This window comes from Oratosquilla oratoria, chromosome 16 (genome assembly GCF_046742065.1).
Source record: "Oratosquilla oratoria isolate Oo_2021 chromosome 16, ASM4674206v1, whole genome shotgun sequence".
Classification (NCBI taxonomy): domain Eukaryota; kingdom Metazoa; phylum Arthropoda; class Malacostraca; order Stomatopoda; family Squillidae; genus Oratosquilla; species Oratosquilla oratoria.
Genome location: NC_134792.1, coordinates 14,406,645 through 14,433,119, shown reverse-complemented (window position 1 = coordinate 14,433,119; position 26,475 = coordinate 14,406,645). Strand labels below are relative to the sequence as shown.

Genomic DNA, 26,475 nt, shown 5'->3' with positions numbered 1-26,475 from the left:
TGCAAGACACAGCAAGGCTGCTTCATTAATTCGGTGCCCCCCCCCCTCTCTGTCCCCTCATGCAGAAAAGGAGAAGACGGGGAGAAATCCCATTGGGCCGCGTCAATTTATTTCTCATACATACTCCCTCACCATCTCATCCCCAACCCACTACCCCTCATGCATCACAGCATCATCCATACACAACCCTTCTCCATTCACCTCTATCTTCTTTCCTCTCCCCTCCTTCCTCAACAGACATTCCTCTCTTTTGCAAGGTCCCTGTTACTCCATCCATCTCATCCTAGGATGCCCCCTCATGTTCACTCCTTCCACCCAATACTTTTTCATCAACCCTATCTCCCAACTCCCTTTCCACCCCTGTTCTCCTCCTAACCTCCTCATTTCTCACTCTATAGTAACCCCTATCATACTTCTCAGGCATTTCATCTCAAACATATTCAAACTCCTAATCTCTCTATGCACTATTTTTAAAGATGTCCAAAAAGCCTCCCTTTCCTCTACATTCTTCTCACTACCAGGCCAATATGCACTTACAAAAACACACATCTCCCCAGCTTCACCTTCATCCACATCAACCTTGAAGCAACCTCCTTCTACTTCCCACACGCTTACCTATTTCTTCACTTGCTAGAATAGCCACCCCTTCCCTCCCTTGTCCCCTCTTCACCCCTGAGAACCTCCCAACTACACTCTCAAACTCACACTTGCCCCTCCCTTTCAACTTAGTTTCACTCAATGCCAACAGATCCATGTTTCTTCTCACAAACATACTGCCTATATCTCTTCCCTTTTACTCTCATCTGTACCACATCCATGCACATTAAAAGACCCAAACCTTAGGGTACTGGTTGGAAAACTCCTAGACCCTCTTATGCCTTTACTTTTTTTTAGGAATGTCCCCTTTGGGGCTACAGGTAACAGGACTCCTAGTCCCATCCCCCATCCCGTTTTTAGTCGCCTATTACGACTCAAGTGGGAAGACTTGGTGGCAGCATTCTTTTCCCCAACCACAGGATAGGCAACAAAAAGAAACGAGTATTCAGAGAAATGGTACACGACAGTAACAGGGGTTGGGGGACAGCATATCAGAGGGACAGTCATAGTATAATAAAATTGTCATCAGTTTTAGTGATTGGAAACCCAGATACCAATGGCAGCAGGCAATGGTTTTTACCCCCCCCCACACACACACACATCCTTCTAGGAAGAAACTATGGACTGTCTGCACTGTATGAGTTAGGACTGTTTCTATGTCACTGGCTGAAAGTAGTATAAAGAGGGACCACTCACTAGCTACCATCTCCCCTTGTGTTAAAAGGATTAATACAGATAAAGTTAATAAAGAGTGTCAGCCCTGAGTTCCATATGGAAGTGAGGAAGTTGACAAGGTTTGGAGATGGGTGGCAGGGAATTAACTGTGATTTTCTTAAAGGTCCATCTTATGCAGGTACCTGTTTTCAGTCCCCCTCAAGTTTTATTGACTTGAAACCTCCAGCTCCACAAGTAGCCAGTAAATCTTCAAGGACATTGGTCTGTTTTACAGAGGTAAGAAATTAAAAATTATGAAGAAAAAAAATTAAACTTGCTGAAAAACTTATTCAAGTATTGGCAACAATATCTCAAGGTTTTAAACTGATATGGTGATTTTTACTATAATCATCAATATAAATATTGCATGCTGACAACCCTGGCATCAGAACACATGACTACATATATCAAGCTTGTTAGTGTTTTGACTACAGTTTTTTTTTTTTACTTTGTCCTTTTAGATAATTTATCTGACAGCAAATCTGTGGTGTGTGTGTCTGTGAGAGAGGAGGGAGAGTGCATCAGTTTCTGCCACAATTGTATGGACGCACTCATGGTCCACATGGCTATGTTGAGATTTCCTATGCCCCATGTTTACTTGGTTTCCTACAGCCTACAAGCATTTGCAAGTGTTTGAAATGCCTAGACTATCGAAACAGAAGAGTTCTGCAGTAGAGAAGGGGAGAAGATCAGGCATAAGTAAAAGAGGAAGCATGAAGAAGAGAGAGATTGGTAGCCCTTTACTAGTAAGGGACAACGTTTGAGCACTTTGAATGTCTTTACTTGAATAATGAATTATTACATAATTTATCTGCATATTTCACTATTCATATCCATTACATTGATGTTTGGAGTGAAACCTCAAGGTAAAATTTTAAGCCCATTTTCTCAAGCTTTTTCACCCCTAAAGTACAGTAATGTCATTCAAAGTACTACTAGTCTGAATATTTTTTTATCTATTTGCACAATTTTTTTCTTTAAGCTGACACTTTGTTCTACATTGTGAACAACTTTTATTATAATGTGTTGAATACTGGATTTTCTAGAAAGATTTACGTCATGAGCTGTTAAAAAATTTATAGGGTAAATATATCAGTAGAGCAAAACATACCAATCTGACTTACACAAGTGTAGTGTGTTGATAATTATAACCATGCCCAATACTATAAAAAAAAAAAAAAAGAATATTGATAGACTTTGATGAAATTTTCAAAGGAGGAGCATGCCAACAGGAGACCTTTTGGTCCATAACTAGGTTGGATGGAAAAAATATATATATAAATAAATGAATAAAAATAATAATAATATAAATAATAATAAATAAGTAAATAAATAAATAGGTACATACATATACCAAGGCTTTTTCCCCCATACAAGGGAGGTAGCTAAAAAAAAAAAAGGCATAAAACCATTCCCACCCATTCCATCCCTAAATACTCTCCACCCCCCTCCACCCTCCCTCTTATCTTAGCACTTCCTGGATGACGGGTCATCCCTGCACCTTGTCCACTGCCCTGGGTCACATTTTTCTCACACATACTACCTCACCCCCATCCCCCCGCCCATTCCACCTCATACATTACAACATCATCCATATACAACCATTCTCCATTCACCCCTGTCTTCTGTCCTCTCCTGTCCTTCCTCAACAGACATTCCCCTCTTCCCCAAAGCCCCCTTCACCCCATCCATCCATCTCATCCTAAGACGCCCCCTCATGTTCACTCTCTCCACATCTGCCCTCCATACCTTTTACTAGTCTTCACTCATTCTTTCCATGTGTCCAAACCATCCTAATACTCTTTCATCAACCTTATCTCCCAACTCCCTTACCACCCCTGTTCTCCTCCTTACCTCCTCATTTCTCACTCTATCTAGCCTAGTAACCCCCATCATACTTCTCAGACACCTCATCTAAAACACATTCAAACTAATCTCTTCCTCTCTTATGTTCCATGTTTCTGCTCCATACAGTGCTGTTGGCACAATCACCCCTTCATATAGTCTCCTCTTAGTATCCATTCCCAAATGTCTATTCCTCATTACACTTTCAAAGCCACCAAGGCATTTACTCGCTTCTCTCAATCTACATTCAACCTCCACCTCCACTCCACCCTTTCCTGCCACATTTGCACCCAAGTATCTAAAACTATCCACTTCCTCCAGTCACTCTCCCTTAATGCTCACTTCCAATCTTTCTTATCTAAGATTTCCATTCCCTTCATAATTCTAATTTGGACAGTTTTTGTTCATAAGTCATTTGGGAAAGAGTTAGTGCCAGTTTTGTTGTTGCTCTTTGTATTCTTTCTAATTTTTTTATATTCTTTTTGGTACTGGGTGTCCATAGTGTTGCTGTGTACTCGAGTTTTGGTCTTATTAGTGTAGTTAGAATTTTTCTATCATTTCCTTGTCCAAATAGGCAAATGCCACTTTTATTGACCTCAATAAATTGTAGGTTTCTCTGACTTTTTTATTAATATGCTTATCCTGTGTCATGTCTTTGCTGATCATCACTCCAAGGTCTTTTTCCAAGTTCACTTTTTTGACCTCTTCACCAATTTTATAATCTCTCGATATTCTGTTTTTACTTTTTCCAAATTCCATTATACTACATTTCTTGATATTGAATTTCACTTCCCACTTTTGAGTCCATTTCCAGATCTTGTCCAAGTCTTGTTCTAATGAGTTGCAATCCTCCTCTGTTTTTACTTTAATATTTTTGCATCTTCTGCAAAGAAATTCATATTACACTACTCCTTCATCCATGTCATTTATGTATATGGCAAACATGATCGGGGCTAGTACTGATCCCTGCGGCACACCACTTATCATTTCTTGCCAATTTGAGAATTTATCTCTACTACTCTCATTTTCCTCCCAGTCAGGAAGTCTTTCATCCATTCCAATAATTTTCCTCTGATGCCACCTATTGACTCTATTTTCCTTATTAGTTTTTTGTGTGGTACCTTATCAAATGCCTTTTGTAGGTCCAGAAAGGCACAGTCTGCCCAACCATCTCTCTCTTGTATTATATCTATTAACCACTTCCATACGGTGACGCCTACGTAGGCGGCATGAGGAGCAAGTGGGTACTCGATGATGCCGACGTCGGCATCTTGATTATATTTATTGTAGTCGTACCTACATAGTTTCCATTCTCTCTAAACTGGCTTCATCAATTTTCTATGGTTATCAAAATACACGGGTGAAAGAGAACGAACGATTGAGAACTGACTTTATTTTTTATAATGCGATTATTATGACGCAACCTCGCACATCGGGCAGCTAATGCTGCCAGGCGCGCTATGTGCCCCGGAGTGAAGAGGTTAATCTCAGGTGGAAGCAGATCAAGTTTGTTGTACATGATCTTCTTTGAATCCAAATTGATTTGGATTCAGTATAGTTTTTTCTTCCAAATGTTTAACCCATCTATTTTTGATGACCTTTTTGTAAATTTTTGCTACTGTGCTTCTCAGGGAGACCAGTCTGTAATTTGATGGATCTTCCTTGTTTCATCCCTTATAAATCAGTACAATGTTTGCATTCTTCCAGTCCTGTGGCACTTTTCCTTCTTTAAATTAGAATTTAATTATATTGTACATTTTATCTGTTAATTCCTCCATGCATTCTTTCAGTATCCAATTTGCAATTCCATCTGGACCATGTGATTTTCCGACGTCAAGGTTTTTGATTTGGTCACCGATTTCCTTCTGTGTTACAATTATTTCTTTCATTGAGGGGTATATCTCTCTATTTCCTCACAGTTAAGTAAGTTTTCTATTGTGAATACTGATTTGAAGTGGTTCTTTATAATTTCAGCCATTTCCAGCAATCTCTTTCTCTGATATCTGGGTACATCATGCTTCTCTTTAATGCCATAGATTACAATGCATCTTTTTTTATCCACTGTGTTCCTAAGTTGCCTTTCTCTTTAATTACTTGGATCACCATTTCCTTGGTATTCTCCTTGAACTGTTGCTCCATTATTTCTTTAAAGGATTTTTTGGACAAACCTCTTCAACTTTCCATTGTTTCTTTATTTCCTGTAAGTAATTTTCCTTTATTTTTTCTTCCACCTTGCATTTGATCTTTTCTCCTTTTTTAATGCCTCATTCCTATTTATATCTTCACTTTTCAACCTTTCATTTTCTCCCTATAATTTATCTAATTCCTTTTTTAAGTCATCTATCTCCCTATTATTCTCCTCATTGGCTTTCCTCACATAGCTACTTCTTTGTACATTATTTTATACTCACTTTTGAGCTCTATTAATTCATCCAAAATGTCATTAATATCTCTATTTCTCATTATATTTCTATACCTTGGCTCTCTATCCATTTCTAACCCTCTATGCATAATATTTCCTTCCCCTTCAAACCCCCCAAAAAAACTCTTTCAAACCTTTGGTATTCCCTTGGTGTTTGAGAAAGACACCATGAAGGAGTGATTGTGCTGACAGCACTGTATGGGCAGAAACATGGAACATATGAGAGGAAAAGAGGGTTTAAATGCGAGATGAAATGCCTGAGAAGTATGGTAGGGGTTACTAGGTTGGATAGAGTGAAAACCAAGGTGAGAAGGAGAGCAGGGGTGGAAAGGGAGTTGGGAGATTAGGTTGATGAAAGAGTATTGGATGGTTTGGACACATGGAAAGAATGAGTAAAGAAAGATTAATAAAAGAGGTATGGAAGGTAAAAGTGGAAGGAGTGAACATGAGGGGGCAACCAAGGATGAGATGGATGGATGGGGTAAATGGGGCATTAAGAATGAGGAGCATATCTGTTGAGAAAGGAAGGGAAAAGACAGAGGACAGGGGTGAGTGGAGAATGGTTGTGTACAGATGATGTTGTGATGCATGGGAATGAGTGGGGGGATGGGGGGGGAATACGTGTGAATGATATTTTGATACAGTCCAAAGGGGTTTCTCCCAGTCTTCTCTTTTTCTGCATGAGGGAACGGAGAGAGGGTGGTCACCAATTAAACGAAATGGCCTTGCTGTGGATGTCCTGTGCCTTGCTACATTGCTTCTGACCCAGGGCACTGGGTGAGATGTAGGGATATGATCCATTATCCAGGAGGAGCCACGATAAGAGGGAAGGAGGGAGGGGGTGAATGGGTGTTGAGTACATGGGGATGGAATGAGTGGGAGTGGATTTTATGCCTTTGTTTTTTGGTTACTGCCCTTGTATGGGGGAAAGGGCCATTGGTATACATATGTATGTAATATTTCAGAGACCTGTATCCCTATGGACTAGTCACACAACATTCTTATATGATTGAAAACCAATCTCCACTCAAATCAGAATGGTAATCACTTTTAACTTTTGCTATCTCTCCATTCTGCTACCTTCTTTAATTTCTCCTTTATCACTTTTATGACTCCACCTCTGGTGCAATAGTCCCCAAGGATTGAAACACTGGTCACTGCAGATAAAATGATAGGTCCTCACATAGAGTTCTCTGGGAAGAAACTCCAGACTGCTGTCTTTTATTAGTGCGGGTTTGTTTCTGTCACTGATTATCAAGATGAGGAGGAGGACCACCACTGGCATGTACCCATTATTGGTCCCTTGCTAAAGGTTATCTGATGCCTGTTAACTACAAAATAATTCTTCAAATTAGGGGTGTGTTGATTAATCAGCATTGGCAAGAATTGGCACTTTTTTGGTGAATTGGCATTATTTTGCCAATGCCAATGCCAATTCAGTATTTCACCTATTATTGTTCTGGTGGTTGTATAGGGCCATGCAGCATATTATGTGCTATATGAGATACCACTACCAAATTATCATGGCTTTATTTTATTTTCACAACCATCAGGAATGAGGAGGCTAGGAATATGCTGTGGTAATGATAAACCTACACTGCCATCTAGTGCCATAACACACATTTTGAAAATATTATGCAGAGGTGATAAAATCTGTAGACATGAGGATGTATAACCAGAGAAACTTTTAAAATAGCAGCACAAATCAGAGTAAATGTAAGAGCAAATTATATTAATTTTTAATTTTATTTTTGTATTTCTTATATAAAATTAACCTTTTTATTCTTTCTTTTTTGAAATGGCAAAGTTTCTATAAAAGAAATTAAGCAAGAGTAGTATGGGAGTAAATTGTCCGGGTGTCCATGGACTCGGTTTATTTTACCCACTTATAAATGTGAAAAATCAACTGACAGATTTACTCTCACTTACTCTGCAGCAATTTATAGCCAAACAAATAATTTATAAATAATTTTTTTATGTATTTTGACAAGTAAACACATAACAATACATCTTTCATGCTTTTTGACAATGACAGCTAGACAAAGTGGGAGAACAAAAAAAAAAAAAAATCTTCATCTGTTCTGACACTACAAAGCGAAGTTGATCAATTTTGCTCCCTCCCTCTAGAACTATATGATTCAGATTCCTGAGTTGGTGCAGAGACAACCACAACTCGTATCCTGAACTTGGAAAAGTTGCCAACAAAATGCTGTGCTCTCCACCATCTTCAGTGGAGAGTGAACGCCTCTTCAGCATTGATGGTAATGTCTACACCCCACACCATAACTGCTTGACTCCAGAAACAGGGGAGAAATTGATGCTGTTGAACATCAATTTGCGAATGTTTAACTTTGACTCTTAACCCATGGAATGCAGTAGTACTCAGGTGAGTCAGCATGTCGGGGGGTGGGGGGGGGTGCATTTCCTGCATTCCATGGGTCAAATATTAGATAGTAGAGACTGAGTTACATTTAGGTCTTACTATTAAGTTAGGATTAAGAAACTGATTTATAAATTCTACATTCTGCACATGTGTTTTATTAAAACCATGCATTAAATGATTCAAGTTACTTGATGATAGTAGTTACATCAAAATCTATGAAACATGCAATTTTTAACCCCTTTTTCAGCTGATAGAAAATAATACAATCATACATTGATAATCATAAAGTGGTCAATCAATAAGCACTTCATTAAGCTCATTCAATCATTAGCATCCAACTGCTCAACAACTACATAGATTATAAAGCAAGTAAAAATCAGTTTAATTACTTTATACTAAAAACTGATATACTGTAATTATATAAAGTGGAATTGGCATCAGCAACTAAGAGTGAATAGGAATCGGCATCGGTATTGGCAACTAAGAGTGAATAGGAATCGGCATTGGCATTGGTAAAAAAATAAATAAATAAATAAATAAAAAATAATTGAATCTGCACACCCCTACTTCAAATCACTATGAACCTTAAAACTCCACAAGATAATGTATACATTTTTTTAACCACTTTCATATATTGTAGTTATATTCCAAAACACAACTTACACACCGATATGAAATTTCCTGCAGCATTATTGATGACAACAGTAGGTAGACCAAATTTTTCTTCACAAACATCAAATGCTGCCTTGACTGTATCTGGGTTACGTACATCCATTGCAATGGATATAACAGGATTCCCTGTTGTATCCATGATCTCATGTGCTGTTGCCTCCAGGACTTCAAGACGTCTGCAACCATCAATAAAGAAAAATTTTCAGAGACTTCCACACTCTGACATGAGACCTATATTAATGGAAAGAGGTGGTTTATCATGATAATTTAATCATTGGCTGTTAAAATGGAAAAATGTGTGAAATTTTGTGGGAGCTTGCTGGCTGAGCAGGTTAGGGCATCATTACTTGTGGCAAAGGTCGAGGGGATGGCGATTTGAATCCTGCCAAAGGCAAAGTTGAACCAAGGGCATGGTTCATTAGATTCCATGCTACAAATTCCTCTGTGAGGGGCACTGTCCTAGCCTTCCGATATAGGGGTTTCTGATGCCAGACCATATCATCATCACAGGAAACAACCTAATTACTAGCCAACTTTGGCATATCCAGTACTCATTTATTAGTATCTATGTGCACATCGGGCTGATGAAAGAGCACTGGGATGGTTTGAACATATGGAAAGAATACATGAAGAAAGATTAGCAAAAGAGGTATGGAAGGTAGAGGTGGATGGAGTGAACTTGAGGGGACCAAGGATGAGATGGATGGATGGATGGGGTGAATGGGACTTTGTGCAAAAGGGGTATGTCTGTTGAGCAAGGAAGGGAGAAGGCAAGGGATAGGGGTGAGTGGAGAAAGGCTGTGTATGAATGATACTTGAAGCACGAAGGGATTTTCTCCCTGTCTACTCTCTTTCCTATGTCAAAAGGAAGGAAGGGAGGGGGCAGGGAATGGAGAGGGGAAGTGGTTGCGTGTGGATGATACATTGATGCAACCCAAAAATATTTTCCCCAACCTCTCTATTTTCTGCATGTGGGGACAGAGAGTAGTGGTTGATCAAGTGAAGCAGCTTTGTTGTGGATGTACTGTATACTGCTGCATTGCTCCTGATCTGGGCTGTGGGCAGGAGACAGGGATGACCCTTTATCCACAAGGAGCTAAGATGAGAGGGAAACAAGGGTGATGGATGGGAGTGGAATGGGTGGGAGTGGGTATGTTCCTTTGACCTGGTTACCTCCCTTATAAGGTGGACGAACACATTGATATATAGATAGCTGTGGAACTTCCTCAAGAGTTATAGCAGGAAAGAAATGTTATTACTGTCTAGCTCCTGACCTCTAGGCAGACTCTCAGGTCTCAATGTGGTGACACTATTTCCACAATAGTATCACCATACTGAGACCTGAGAATCCACCACACACAACAATATCACCAGCTCTTCTACTGACATGGCCATACATACAACATGATGTCATAGATGAAAACATCCATTAGCAGAATAAGAATGCTTTATCAAACAGTGATTAGATAACAATGACAATGACCATCTGGATACATTGAGTGACAGTGCTGTTTGGGCATGCACAAATTAAATTATCTAATGTCACTGGCCATAAGCATATAATGAAATAACCAAAGAACCAATCAAATTAAATTATCTAATGCCACTGGTCATAAGTATACAATGAAATAACCAAAGAACCAATCATAAATTTTTAGAATATATACATCCAGCCCTGCTGGATGTGCCTGTTTCATATCTATAGGTGTTGTCAAAGTTTGGATGTGAAGAAATTAAATTGATAGATAGATTAGATAGATTTGAGAGAGAATTCAGCTACAGTCCAAATTCAAATTTTTTCAATACATTCAGTACTCACATCCATACACCTTGGATGGCTACCTCCCACATAAGGGGGAAGAAATCTATTGGTATAAATAGGCTTCAATTTTCATACAGCCCTCCAAAACTTATATATATATATATTTATATATATATATATACCTAATTGTAGTATACAGTATCTCCCTGCTATTTGTGGGGGTTACATTCCTTCCCCTCCCGCGAATTATTGATGCAGTTTTAAAACGCCTATGTATGATATTATATATGCTTCCCAAACACATTCTAAAAACAGTCTTACTCATAAATACAATAATAATGTAGTAATATGTAATGATAAATTAAAAACAGTAATAATGTAGTATAATATGTACATGGTAATGATAAATTAAAAACATTTTAATTCTACTGTACAGTACTCACCAATAATGAATGATGATTATGATGATGATGAAGTTTGCTGTACCGTACAATGAGGATGATTATGGTGGCACTGATGTATGGCACAGCTTAACTGCTGCTTTACAGCAGTTCAGGCAATTCCTCCTCTTCAGGCACTTCAGGAGGAGGTGTCGTTTCTTCAGGAGGTGTTGTTTCTTCAAGAGAATCAGGAGGTGGTGTAGTATTTTCTTCGGGTGTGGCTTGGTTACTTTTCTTGACCTTCGTTAGGAACATGGTTATTGGCAGCCAGTTTTGTTGTTTTTTCAGTGGTGAAAAGGGTTTTGTATGTTGACATGGATGAATCAATTGCATTTGAGAACTGTAGTGAACGAACCATGCAAGGGTCCCATGATTTAGCTTTCTCTTGCAGTTCCTTTGCTGTTCGCATGAGTTCAGCCAACCGTTCTAGAGTCAGACCCTCATCCTCTTCCTCTTGTGATGGGTCTTCCTGGTCCTCTGTTTCTTCTTCTTCTTCTGCAGACTTCGTCAGCTCTGCCAAATTTTCATCTGTCAGAGGCTGAGAGTGGGTATCAATGAGTTCATTGAACTCCTTGTGAGTTACATCATCAAAGCCATCACCCCCGATTAACTGTGCCAGTTTCACTGACTTGTTGACAGCATCATGATGAATTTCATCGGGTGAGAAGCCTTTGTAGTCATGTACACATTCTGGCCACAGTTTTTTCCAACATGCATTTAGAGTTTCTTATTTCATGTCTTGAAGTGCCTTGTGTATGACTGTCAGGCACGATGCAATTGTGAAATTGCACCAGTACACTTTTATGGAAGTCCTCTATATGTAACACACCAAAAACTTCAATTCTCAATTCAAACAATCACTTATAGGGTGAAAATAATACAGGGGTACAGTATAATTACATATCACACCAAAAACTTGAATTCACAATTCAATCACTTATAGGGCATAAATAATACAGGGGTACAGTAATTATGTATATGTATCACACCAAAAACTTGAATTCACAATTCAAACAATCACTTATAGGGCGTAGATAATACAGGGGTACAGTATAATTACATATAACAAAAACTTGAATTCAAACAATCACTTTGAAAACCCATGCGCGACTGAGAGAGAGAGCTGTTTAGTCTCTCGCACATGAAGATGCTTGTGACATCATGTCGTCTGCAGCCAATCAGCAGGAAGGAGAAACAAAAGCTCGTAACTGACATTGTTATCTTAAAATTATTTACCAGTTATACTGTATCATCTCTCTTTTCTAATTTTTTATTTTATATTTACTGACATTGTTATTTTAAGTTATTTACCAGTTATACTGTATCATCTCTCTTTTCTAATTTTTTATTTCATATTTACTGGCATTGTTATTCTACAATTATCTACCAGTTATACTGTATCATCTCTTTTCTAATTTTTCATTTTATATTAACTGACATTGTTATTTTAAAATTATTTACCAATTAGGATGAATGTAAGTGCTTTTCTGCTAAAAAAAAAAAAAAAAAAAGGCCAAAGAAATTCACAAAATTGACGAAATTATGGAGGAAAAAAAAAAAAAAAAAAAAAAAAAAAATTGAGAGCAAAATCCACGAGTATGCAGGGCCATCAACGGTGAACCGCGAATGAGTGAGGGTATACTGTACAGGAAAAGGAGCAACGCTTGTTGGGTCCCATCTATTATTCTCTAATTATTTATCCTACCTAGCCTCAAATTCATGTACAGTTCCAACTTAACCTATGTCCTTGATTTCCAGTTATCATATCTAGATTTGAACTTGTGTGCTGTTTGATCTTGGGCTATATCACTTCCTAAGCTATTCCACGTATTTATGCATCTATATGGAAAACTGTATTTCTTCACAACCTTTAGACATGTGGTCTTTCTTAATTTGCTCCCATGACCTCAGCCCTCTCAGCTTTAATCAAATCTCTCTTCTATTAATGCAGTCTATCTCCTCCAGTGACCTGAATACTGTAATCATATGATTTCTTTCTCTTCGACCTTTCCTCTTATGATTTATCTGCCAGGCTGGGGACCAGTTTGGTTGCTGCCCCTTGTATTCTCTCAATCTTGCTTATATCCCTCACTGTGTGGGGACAATACTACTGATGCATATTCCAGTCTTGGACGGATCAGGGTTTTTATGATTTTTTTTAATCATCTCTTCATCCATATAGTGAAACACCTCTTTGATCTTCTGCAGTAATCTGTATGTCTCTCCTGCAATCTTGCTGATATGTCTGTAAGGTAACAAGTTGTCTTGTATCAACACTCCCAAATCTTTCTCCTTTTTTGCTTTTGTAATGGTTTCATTTCCCAAGGAGTAGTTTAAGGATCTTTTGCCACTACTGCCCATTTCTAGTACTTTGCATTTTTTGGTATTGAACTTCATTCCCCATTCTTGGCTCCATAAATGGGAAATGAAGTTTAATACCAAAAAATGCAAAGAGGATGTTGAGCTGTCTGCTTGCTTTCACCATGATGTTTATACAGGATGGGTTAAATTTTAAGCTCATCAGAAGGAGAGGTGTAAAGGAACTAGGAGGCCTACAGAAATTCTGGAACACACCAATTCACTTCTATGGGATATTGTTATGGCCTTGCTGTCCAGTATTGCCCACGAAATTAAAATAGGAATTTATCCTTCCTTTCAAGATATTTTCATAAGAATCATACAGGAATGCCTCAGACAACACTTGGGATTTCCATGATTTTCTTTCATGACAACACTTTTCACATCCATGATAAAGGCAAATCACCTTGACCTTCATTATATTCACACTAGTATGCAAAGATTTGTAAACACTTAAATGTTCTTTGGTAATTAGGTATTTTAAATAATCAGTAGTTATGTGATGATAGGGACCAGTTATTACAACTTGAACATATCTTACTTGAAGTTCAACAGCAAGATAGAAAATCATCCAGAAAATCTGGGGATATTTTAGTAGTGCTAGTGTTTGAGCAGAAGTAGACCATCAAAGAACTATTTATCTACAGAATCCGCAAAATAAATCTATACATTTTTTCCGCAAAAAAAATCTATACATTTTTTCCGCAAAAAAAATCTATACACGGGATTTTATGAATAGATTTCACTTGATTTCCCGCCATAATAAAAAGTGGGTGGAGTTACTGATGACGTGGGTGTGTAGAGCGCGCCTTTTTACACTGTTCGCCAACACATCACGCTTCAGTGCGCTGCCAGCGCTAGATGAGAGAGGAGTCTACGCATGCTGCTCTTTAGTGCCCTTTTGTTCACTTTTTCACTGACTTTGGTGCCCTCTAACTCTCCTTCTGGTGGTCAAAATGGGTCATTCCAAGCTTTCAATGCAAGAAAAGGCCCACGCCCTAGCTCTGTTAGAGCAGGGAATGTCTGTGATACGTGTTGTCGCAGACCTGCAGGTAACAAGAATGGTCATTTACAGCCTGAAGAAAGCAGCCGCCACACACCCTCCTGGTACGGTACCACCAAGAAAGCCAGGCTCTGGAGCCCCAAAGAAGACATCTACTCGCACTGACAAGATCCTAAAACAAGAAGTGATGTCAGATCCATGTATAACAGCTGTTAGTCTGAAGCAAAAACATCCTGCTCTCCTTAAAAAATTGCTGTAAGAATGATCCAACATCGGCTGCAGGACCTCAAAATGCCAGCTCGACGTGCCGCCAAGAAGCCCCTGCTCACAGAGGCCATGAAGAAGAAACGGATTGATTTCTGTAAGAAATACAAGGACTGGACATCAGAGCAGTGGCAGAAGGTGATGTTCAGTGATGAAAGTACCTTCAGGCTGATCAGGGACAGCTCCAAGATTGTTCGTCGCCCTAGTGATGTGTCCAGATTCGACCCACGGTACACAGTTACAACAGTGAAACACCCAGACAGTGTGATGGTGTGGCGTGCCTTTAGTGGTAACAAGGGCAGGGGTGGACTATATTTCCTCCCCAAGAATGTGACCATGAAAGGGAGCAATTATATCAATGTTTTGAGGGATCACATGCTCGAATTTTGGGACATCCATGAGTGTGATCATTTCATGCATGACGGTGCCCCTGCCCATAGGTCTAAGGAAGTGATAAAGTTCCTTAATGACAACAATATCAGTGTTATGGAGTGGCCAGGCAATTCCCCAGACTTGAACCCAATAGAAAATGCCTGGAATCTGATGAAAAACGAACTGGAGAAATCGCGACCCACCAGTATTCCAGACCTGAAGGAGGTGCTGAAGAAGATCTGGGTCACTATGGACAGCGCCTACTTCACCAAACTCGCCTCTTCAATGCCCAGAAGGATCCAGATGGTACTCAAGAACAAGGGGTACACGACAAAATACTAAATGTAACCAAGTGGAAATAAAGCACATGTTAGTTGTACTTTTGAGTTTGATTGTCCAAAAGTCCTTAGTGTATAGATTTTTTTTGCGGCGACTGTATATACCAAGGGTTTTTCCCCCTTATAAGGGAAGTAGCCAAGTCAAGAAGCAAGTACCCACTCCAACCCATTTCACTCCCATCCACCACCCTTTCTTCCATTTCAGCTCCTCATAGATGATGGGTCATCCCTGTATCTCGACCATTGCTCTGGGTCAGAAGCAATGCAGCAAGACTGCACATCCACAACAAGGCCTCTTCACTTAATCGGCAATCCCCACTTCGCCGTCCTCTCGTGTAGAAAAAGAGTAGATAGAAATCCCTTTGGGCTGCATCAAAATATTCATACATAACCACGCCCTACCCCCCCGTCTATGCTGCTGACATCACCACTGCAGCAGCATCACCAGCCAACAGGCACCAACAACACCAGCAAAAACAATGACGCTGGACCACCGCCTCTACACCTGTGCTACTACCACACAAAATTCAGCACCTTCGCCAAGGAATGCCAACCAGGATGTACCTGGACAAAAAATGCCTAAAAGGGCTACCATCCATTACAGTGGCCTCTACAAGCACAACAGGCCTCTACATCAACAACAAGGCCTCTAAATGTTGTTTCTTTGTCAACACTGGCGCTTGCAGGTCCATATTTCCTGCATCCACTGCAGAATGGTCCCCGAGGATGTTGGCGTTAGGCTCGTCACCACAAACAGCACTACCATAGCCACCTACAGGTGGAAACACCTGCACCTCATCTTAGGGAGTTGCCACTACTCCTGGAACTTTATCCTGGCAGATGTCAAGATGCCCCTCCTCAGTGCTGACTTCCTTGCTCATTATGGGTTACTGGTCAATATTGCCAACAACCGCCTAGTCTGCGCAACCGCATCCACCTCAACACCCCTGCAAATCATGCCACACCCAACCACGGTCACCGCCATCGATGCTAGAATGCCCTACGCCCACCTATTCACAGAATTCCCCGATGTCTTCAAACCTGAGTTGTGACAGTCATCACAGATGCCAGCTAAACATGGTATGTACCACTACATCAAGACGTCTGGAACCCCAGTATTTGCCCAATACTGCCATATATCACCTAAGAAACTCGCCTTTGCCAAGAAAACCTTCCAAGAGATGGAGAGACTAGGCCTCTGCCAAAAAGCCTCCAGCCCTTGGTCCTCCCCTCACCACCTCATCGAGAAGAACAATGGTTTCTAGTTCCCCTGTGGAGAGTACTGGCGGCTGAACATGATGATGGAACCTGACCACTACCCACTCCCAAACATTGCCGATGTCACCACATAACTCAAAGGCTCCAAGATCTTTTCGACACTGGACCTCCTGAAGGGTTACTACCAAGTTCCAGTACATACAGATGACATCCCGAAGACCACCATCACCACTCCCTTCGAGATGTGCACCTTTAATTACTTCTGCTTCTGCTTGCAAAACTCTGGTGCGACCTTCCAATGCCTAATGGACGGCATCCTTGGTGACCTCAACTTTTGCATATGCTACGTCAACAATATTCTGGTCTTCTCCAACTTGCCTGACCAGCATCTCCAACACCTGTGGACCATCCTCAAGCATCTCCAGGACAACAGCCTCATTGTCCATTTTGACAAATGCAGCTTTGGGAAAGTCTGTCCCATTTTTGGGACACCTCATCTCTCCTGATGGTGTTTGTCCCCTACACAATAAAGTTGCTGCAGTCAACAAATTTCCTAAACCCACTACCATCAAACCCCTGCAGGAATTTATTGGGATGGTCAACTTCTACCACCGTTTCCTCCCTAACATCACTCAAATGTTGCACCCACTCTAACACCTTTCAGGGAAAACTGATAGACTTATATAATTTTTTTCCATGATTAGCCCTTCTAGGTTTAAATGGAGAAATGGCTAGAAAAGTTGGTTTCACTGGAAAGAGAAAGTATAAAGAGACTTGTAATAGAAGAGGCTAAATATAAGAACTTAAAGTACAAAAATGTGGGATGATGAAGAGAATATTCCTGGAACAATAAAATAACAAATAGAAGAGCCTGAGGAGAACTGTAATGTTTTAGATACTATTGTTGAAGAAGTATCTAAATTATTTACAATTCAACATATGCATTGTGCTGTACATTCACTGCAACTAGCAATAAGAGATGGATTGAAGGATCGACATGCAGCTACTCTCATTGGAAAGCTGAGGCAAGTAGCAGTTGCAGCCAGAACACCAAAAACAGATGCTATTCTGAAGAGACGTGCAGGAAAAGGGACTATTTTAGATTAAGGAACGCGCTGGGGTAGCACCTATTTATGATCAAACATTTACATGAACTAAAAAAATATATATATATATATATATATATACAAAGCTATATAATGTAAACAGTCTTACATGATAGAATTTTCCTTATTTCTTCTACTGTATATTTACTATTTCTTTTAAAAAAAATCAATCTTGATATCTTTTATAAAGTCACTTTATTTCCTGTAGTTATTTATAGAAAAGGAGAAGAAATACAAGAAGAAGCTGAGAGAGGAGTGGGAGGGATTGAAGGATAGAGTAGAACTAGGAGTGGAGGAGGAATGGGGATGGTTCATGGAGGGAGTCACAAGGTGTGCAAAGATGGTGTGTGGAACAAGGAGGACAGGAGGAAATAAAAGGAAGGGTAGTGACTGGTGGGATGAGGAAACGAAGAAGGTTGTAAAAGAGAAGAAGCGAACTTTCATAGATTGGTTACAAAATATGACGAGGGAATCATAAGAAATGTACAAAGAAAAGAGAAGTAATGCATAAGATAAAAGAGGCAAAGAGGAGAGCAGATGTGAAATGGGGTAAGAGTACGAGAGAAAATTTTGAAATAAAAAAAAAATGTTTTGAAAAGAAATTAAGAGAGGAAGAGGAGGCGAATCAAGTAAAGAAGAAAAGGTAAAAGGTGCATATGGAGAGATGATAATGGATGAAAAGGCAGTAAGAGGAAGATGGGCAGAGTATTTTAGGGAGTTGCTAAATGTGGAGGATAGGGAGGGAAAATGGAGGAAAAATAAGGAAGGATGAAGTGAAGGCAGTTGTTAAGATGATGAGAGCAGGTAAGGCACCTGGTCTGGATGGATGTCATGCAGAATGTCTGGAAAAAAGGAGGTAGTGATGGTGGACTGGCTGGTGAGGTTATTTAATATTTGTTTCAGAGAGAGTCAAGTGCCGGAGGGCTGGAGGAGTGCCTGTATAGTTCCACTTTACAAGGGAAAAGGGGACAATTGTGAGTGTAGTAGTTTCAGAGGGGTTAAATTGTTAAGTGTAGTTGGGGAGCCTTATGGGAGGGTCTTGATTGAGAGGATTAGGAGAGGAACAGAGGGAGAAATTGGTGAGGAACAGTGTGGGGGCAGAAACATGGAACATAAGAGAGGAAGAGAGGAGTTTTAATGTATTTGAGATGAGGTGTCTGAGAAGTATGATAGAGGTTACTAGGTTGGATAGAGTGAGAAATGAGGTGAGGAGGAGAACAGGGGTGGAGAGGGAGTTGGGAAATAGGGTGGATGACAGAGTATTGGGATGGTTTGGACACATGGAAAGAATGAGTGAAGAAAGTCTAGTAAAAGAGGTGTGAAAGGCAGGTGTGGAAGGAGTAAACACGAGGGGGCCTCCTAGGATGAGATGGATGAATGGATGGATGGGGTAAAAGGGGCTTTGGGAAAGAGGGGAATTGTATATATATGGTGTAGTTATAGCAAATTATGTATTCATTTAGGAATTACAAAAGTAATGCATAATTGGAAGTATGTATATTCATTTGCATGTATAATTTGTTCTCGAAGTTTCCATGAGAAGTCATATATTATCATTCCTGTTTACTTTTTTAATTATCATTTCAATTATTGTAATGTGAAAGTGGAATGAATGCAAAATAGGTTATCCTTGTAAATAATGCTATATTAACTTATTATTTTGAGTGTCCATTGTTTTCTGTGTGAAAGGGAAAAATGAAACTAATTGAGGAAATGGTAACCGTAGAAAGTAGCACACCCAAAGAAAGGACACAGTGAGTTCAGTTGTTATTAAGTGAGAGGTGTGTACACAGTGATCCAATAAACCAGTGACAAGGAACTTAATATCTTCTTGAGTAGTTATTACATTCAAAATAACACTCAACAAATGGTGGCTCTTACGGTGGGATCTTAGCTACGAGAAAAGTGAAAGACTTACCCACCCACCCTGTGCTTCAACATGGACACAAACTACTCAACGCTGTTTTACGACGCTATCTTATGACATCCTGCTTCAAACTTCATATCAAGACGACATTAACTGCTTTTCCGTCCTGGGTGACCAACATTTGCCTACAAAATGTTCTCTTTCCATCTCTAGAGAACATCTACAAGATCTTCTATGGGGTCACCTCCACCTCCACACCCACGTTAATCAAGCTGTGAAGTGTGAGCCTGAAGCCCAGCAAGCCTACCCATTTCCTGTTTACAACTCTGCGTACACATTCCACCCCCACCCTCACTCCCTCTCGCCTTTCTTCGTCCAGCAGTGACAGGAAGTCACCTCCATACCTCACCATCACTCACCGTTCCAGCGTGGGTCTCCTCTACATACCCTACGTCACTCTGTGACCTAGTTCTGCACACTATTGGCAGGGAATCATCTCCACCGCACTCCCGTCTTCGCCGAGTGCTGGTCCACTCATCTGCTACTCCTGCATTCATCGTCTTCGCCGAGCGCTGAACCTACTCCTCCGCTACCCCTCCACCGCACCCTCCGTCGTTCCCCAGGCACGTCACCACTCTGTCCGCTCCTACTCCACTCATCGAGTTCCGAAGTTTCAATGAGCGTTCCTCTTCTTCACCGCTCACCAGCATTCACCATTTCCATGAGATTGCTTCCTTCGCCTTGCTTCAAAAGTGACATTTCTGTGACTTGATCTTAAGTGATAGTGGGTTTTTTTTGTGTGTGTGTGTGTGATTACGTGTATCAAATTTAAGCTCAAACATATTCCTTCACTCAGTGACTTTTACAATTTTAGTGTTTCCTCTGTATTATTAGTGCATATTACTACTTGTTTAATAACTTTAGTGCTTCCAGTGTAAATCCTCCATATTAGTTATATATTGATTACGATTGTACCTCCTCTCCATATCTTTTCTATTCTTTCCACTGTTTGCAGCCAAGACATTCTTCGTGTGTCTTCCTTCTTCAGTGTTTTTCTCCTTCCCCTTCAATACTACCTGCATATTCAACAAATCTTCCTATTCTTTCCAAGTGGAAAACTCTTTGGCACTACACCTTTTTCCTGAATGACAAAATTCCCCGGATATCCTCTTCCAAGTCCCAAATTCCCTCGTCATTCAATCAATTTCTCTCCATGCACTCCACCATTCATTAACCGTCCGCCCTTCCACGCAGCCCCTATGTCACAACCTCCATCACCTTCAAACCCAGTGTCAAAAACTCCACCTTCGAGCCCTGCTACCATGGCTTCCTCATCCACCCAACCCTCTCCCCCACAACTCATGACTATAGTCCATGAAACTGTCAATGTTACCAAATTTACCGGAGACAATATTCCCACCCACACCTTTCTTACAAATGTCAATACAGCTATTAACCGCAGAAAATGTGCAACAGATCAAGAGAAAATAACAGTTCTCCTCAGCTTTGTTGACCTTAATTCTACTGCTGGTGACCTCCTTCATTCAGATGCATTCCTTGGCTGCACTGATTATGCTGAATATGTTACCAAATTCAAACATACCTTTGCAGAACATGACAACCTGGGTTACCTCACTCCTCTTTACAACCTTGCTGTAAAAAGTAACTTTCCTCCTTATATGTGAAACGAGAGAGCATTAAAACTCGCATCTGACCTTAAGTCCGAACTGTGATCAGCTCTCACATCTTCTGCCTGGTTTGAAGCTGGTGACAAAATCTCACTTGCCAATGTTATTTCCCTCACTTCCTATTTTCAATTTCTTTCTCTTCTCCATCCGGACACCTTAGCCAAAACTTCATCCGTGGAGTTCACTCCAGGTATGACCTTAACGGATTTCTCTTATAAATATCATGATTCATCCAAGACACTGAATGACATTGCTGCTCAGTCAGTTCCTATCACAAAACCTACCTTCCCTATTGCTCATATTTCCAGATCTTCATCTCATTCCAAACACACTTCTCACACCAGATCCAACTCCCGTCCTAGACAAAGATCGTCCTCCTGTAACCCTGTCATCTGCTACTTCTGTCAAAAACTGGGACACTATGCCAACTGTTGCTTTCTCCATCTTACCACTCCTCCCAATAAACAATGCCCTATTCATGGCCATTGTTTTCACAATGCTGCTGAGTGTTCTGTTTTGAACACCACCCACTCTAATACTCCCTTCCCTCACTGTCAGGCTTCCCCTTCCCATTCTTCTTCTCCTAAATGACTATCTCCCTCTGTTTCTCTCAAGACTCCCCCTCCTAGCATTCATGTCCCATCCCCACCACCCGCCCCCATGTCCCTTCCCGTTTGTACTCTTTCTAACTCTAACACATGGTCACGTGCTCTTTCCATTCCTGCTACGGTCCATAACATCCCTATATCTCTCTTCATAGATACTGGATCCCCTGTAAATATTATATCTTCTTCAACCTTTCTCAAACTCCACTTCTATAAGCGTGTCACCTTCTTGGAACCCTCCGATTTGCAACTTACTAATGTAGATGGTGTTCCATTTCCAGTTCTAGGTAAGATTCATCTTCCGATCAGTCTCACTACTCAAAGCCCAGAGATTCAAACTTCCCTTTATGTCACCGATGAACAGTTTCCTGCAGATGTGCTTCTAGGTCTACACACCATGCAGCAATATGGCACTGTTGTCTACCCCACATATCATGGAGTTGCTTATGGTAATCATTTCATTCCTGCCCTCCCTTTGGCGACTAACCCTATATCATTTCCTACAGTTCCTAAATCTGAGCAATCCCCCTCCCCTCAACAAAATATGCCAGTTGTTTCTGTTCCCACTATTGCTGCTCCTTCTTCTTCCCTCCTGACCATGTCCAGTCACCTCCAAAGGATATTCCTTCCTCCCTCCCTGCTCTAGATTCTACTTCACAGGCCACTGTACAGCCTTAATCTGAACCTTCCATTCAGACTTCACTCCCTCCTTCCAGTAAACCTGCCTTGACCAAATTTTCCACCCGTACAAAGCGAATGTGTTCTTCTCACATGTCCAAAGCTAGGAAACGGAATACCAAATGCCCTCCCCTTCTCCAGAATTTTCTCCAACAGAGCAAAATCTATCTCCTCCCTTAGATGAATTGGTACTTACCTCCTCCCCTGTGTCCAATGTGCTTTCCACCATCTGTCGTACTACTCATAGTGTTAACAAGACCTGTGACTCTACCACCACATATTGCAAAGTGCAGCTTTGCATTTTCCGAACTCAGGAATGCGATGTTCTCTGTATGCCAGAATCCACCCATGTCAATGGCATATCACTAAATTCAGCCTTATGCACTACCACCAAGAAAGGTCATACTTCTTTTCTAGTTGCCAATGACACTAATGCTCCTCTCCATCTCAAACTTGGTACAAACTTATGTGATTTTCTAGTGTACCCTTCAAGAGTAGTCATTGATGACCACAATTCTTCCTTGCCAGTTTGTACCATTACCTCTGATGTGCCTCATGCACATTGACGCATCTCATTTCAATTCCCTTGACTTCCCCGATGCTCAACAGGATTTAATTTCTCCATGCAATGCCTTTTGACATGTCATTGCCTTGCCTGGTGAATCCCTAGGTTCTACTGACCTCATTCACCATCACATTCCCCTTCGAGATGGCTCCGAACCTTGCAACATTCCTGCTTACAGAATGTCGCACAGCAAACGTAAAATTGTGGACAAGCTCATTGCAGACATGCTTGCCCAAGATATCACTGATCCCTCCATTTCTGAATGGAATATCCCCTTGTTTGTTGTACCCAAACCAGATGATACTTTCCGTCCTGTTGTAGATTTTCGAGAACTTAACATGATCACCATTCCAGAGCGAACCCCAATTCCTGTCTTACTAGAAATTTTACACTCTGTTGGTCAGAATAATACTGTCTTTTCAACTTAAGACCTAATATCTGGCTATTTGCATATTCCTCTTACTCCAGAAAGCCGACCCCTGACAGCCTTCTCAACCCCTTCTGGTCATTTTCAATTCAAACTCTTAGCTATGGGTCTAACCTCTGCTCCTTCTGTCTTCACAAGACTTATGCATACTGTTCTTGATGGCTTACTTGGTGATAATGTCTTTATGTATTTGGATGACATCATAGTAGCTTCTAAATCAATACCAGAACACCTTCAAACCCTTCAACAGGTATTTTCTAGTGTTGCTGATGCCAACCTCAAACTCAAGTTGAGCAAATGCTCTTTCCTTAAGAAATTAATTTTCTTGGTTATGTCCTCACTTCTCATGGCATTCTTACTGATCCTGATAAAGTCAAAGCTGTTGCTGACTTCCCTCGTCTCACAGACGTTGAGCACCTTCACTCCTTTCTTGGACTTTCAGGATATTACCAAAGGTACATCCAGAATTATTCTACTATTGCAGCTCCTCTTCACTGTTAAAGAAGGATGTTCCTTTTCACTGGTTGTCTGCCCAGGAACAAGCTTTTGCAGACTTAAAGAATGCCCTTATTACTGCTCCTGTTTTAGCTTTTCCTGACTATAACTTACCTTTCATTCTCTACACTGATGCTTCATTCCAAGGTCTTGCTGCTGTTTTTATGCAAGAACAAGAACACCTTCGCCCCACTGCCTTTGCCAGCAGACTCCTTAACAAAGCTGAACATAACTATTCTGTTACCAAAAGTGAGGCCTTGGTGGTTATTTATGCTCTTCGACATTTTTAAGAAATTATTCTTGGTTACCCTGTCACAGTCAATACAGACCACTAGACGCTTCTTCAGCTTTTTAAAGGCAAGAACCTGTCCGGGAAACTTGCTCACTGGTTCTTGACCATTCAGGAATTCAACCCCACCTTCTCTTATGTGCAAGGTAAAGCAATCAATGTTGCTGACATACTTTCTCGGAATGTTGCTGCTATCAATTCTCAGCCACTCTTACTCATGCACGTATTCATGCAGCTCAAAGATCTGACCCAATGTACAAATGTGTGATATTTTCTCTCGAGTCAGGAGATACATCAGACCTTACAGACTTCCCTATCTCCTTGGAACACTTCAGACTCGTCAATGACGTTCTTTACCATGAAACCACGCTTTCCAATAAGCATGAACCAAACAGACTTGTTCAACAACTTGTACTTCCTTCCTGAAGTTCTGTTCCTTTTACATGATTCTCCACTTGCTGCACATCCAGGTAAAGACAAATGCTTAACACAGGCCAGACTTCAGTACTTTTGGCTTACTATGAGAAAAGATATCCATGCCTACATTAATGCCTGCCATTCTTATGCTACCCATAAATGTCATATTCACAGTAAAGTTCTCATTTTGACATATCCAATCCCTACCAAGCCCTTTTATATGGTTGCAATTGACCTTCTCAAGTTACCATTCCTAGTGGCAATCAGTACCTGTTTGTGTGTATGGACCATTTTTCCACATTCTGCATCCTTGAACCTGTTCCAGACAAGACTGCTAAAGCAATTGCACAGACCTTCATTGACAAGATTATTTGCCCCTTCACTACTCCCAAAATCAATCTCTCTGACAATGGAACGGAATTCAACAATGAGATTCTTTCAGATATTTGCAAATCCTTTCAGATAACAAAATGTAATATCATTGCTTACCACCCCAGTTCAAATGGCCCTGTTGAATGCCAAAACAGAAAGATTCTCAATGTTCTCCGATACCTCGCTTCCGACCTTCATCTCTCCTGGGATCACCATGTCCCTATGATTCAGTCTTGCCTTAGTAGTGCCATCAGTAGGTCCATATCAGTTGCCTCACTTTGTCATCTTTGCTTCAGACAAGCGACTTCCATATGACCTCCGTACTTCAGATATAGGCCCTATTTACAACCTTGATTATTTTGTAAAGGTTTCACTTGCTAACTTCAGCACTCTCAAGAGAATTACTCAGTCTCTTTCTTTCACCAAAGACAAGATGGCCCGTTTTCATAATAAAAATGCAAGAGAGTCCACCATTGCAATAGGTGACATCGTGTATGCCCTGAACCATTCTCCCTCTTCCAAACTTTCAGCAAAATTCCTTGGTCCCTTCCGTGTCCTTGCCTTTGAACCTACAAAGTCAAATTGAAACACCTAAATTCAGATTCAGAGACAATTATACACCTGGTCAACCTTAAACTCTTCTCCTGAGGTGTAGATTGCGACACTGAGCTTCCGACTCCTTTGACTCTCCCTGACACAAATCCTCCTTCCCTTTCACCTATGTCCCACCCATATAAACCTTTGCAGCCATAATAATTCTTCTTGAACCTCCTAACTGTCTAGCTGCCAAAGTGTTCTCCACTTCTATCCTTTCAAAACCTTTATTACAAGTAAATTTCATTCATACGTGTGTTCTTGTGTATATATATATATTATGTCTTCATGTTAATCAATTTATATCTACCTCATTGTACTACCTTATTTCTTATGTTATTCATGTACTTCCCTTGCCATTCTTGTATAATGTTTCATGTACTCTTCAAATTTATACATCACTGGGGTCAGCGACAGATAGCTGGCCGAGCATTTATTGTAAATATATATGGTGTAGTTATAGCAAATTATGTATTCACTTAGGAATTACAAAAGTAATGCATAATTGGAAGTATGTATGTTCGTATGCATGTATAATTTGTTCTCGATTTTTCCATGAGAAGTCATATATTATCATTCCTGTTTACTTATTTAATTATCAATTCAATTATTGTAATGTGAAAGTGGAATGAATGTGAAATAGGTTATCCTTGTAAATTATGCTATATTAACTTATTATTTTGAGTGTCTGTTGTTTTCTATGTGAAAGGGAATAAATGAAAATAATTGATCAAATGGTAATTGTAGAAAGTACCATACCCAAAGAAAGGCACAGTTGTTATTGAGTGAGAGGTGTACGCAGTGATCCAATAAACCAGTGACAAGGAACTTAATATCTTCTTTAATGCTCACCAACCATTGTTGAGTTGTTATTACATTCAAAATAACACTCAACAGAATGTGTTGAGGAAGGACGGGAGAGGACAGAAGACAGGGGTGAATGGAGAATGGTTATATATGGATGATGTTGTGATGCATGAGGTG

General features: G+C 40.3%; 1 protein-coding gene across 2 annotated transcripts in view; it reads right to left on the bottom strand.

Annotated features, from left to right (window-relative positions):
• Positions 1–26,475, bottom strand: part of LOC143033839 (2,4-dienoyl-CoA reductase [(3E)-enoyl-CoA-producing], mitochondrial-like) — a 128,632-nt gene that overhangs the window by 88,829 nt on the left and 13,328 nt on the right. For both annotated transcript variants that reach the window (XM_076199387.1, XM_076199388.1), the window contains exon 3: positions 8,629–8,809. In XM_076199387.1, coding sequence (XP_076055502.1) covers positions 8,629–8,809 — 181 coding nt within the window. The remainder of the gene's footprint in view (positions 1–8,628; positions 8,810–26,475) is intronic.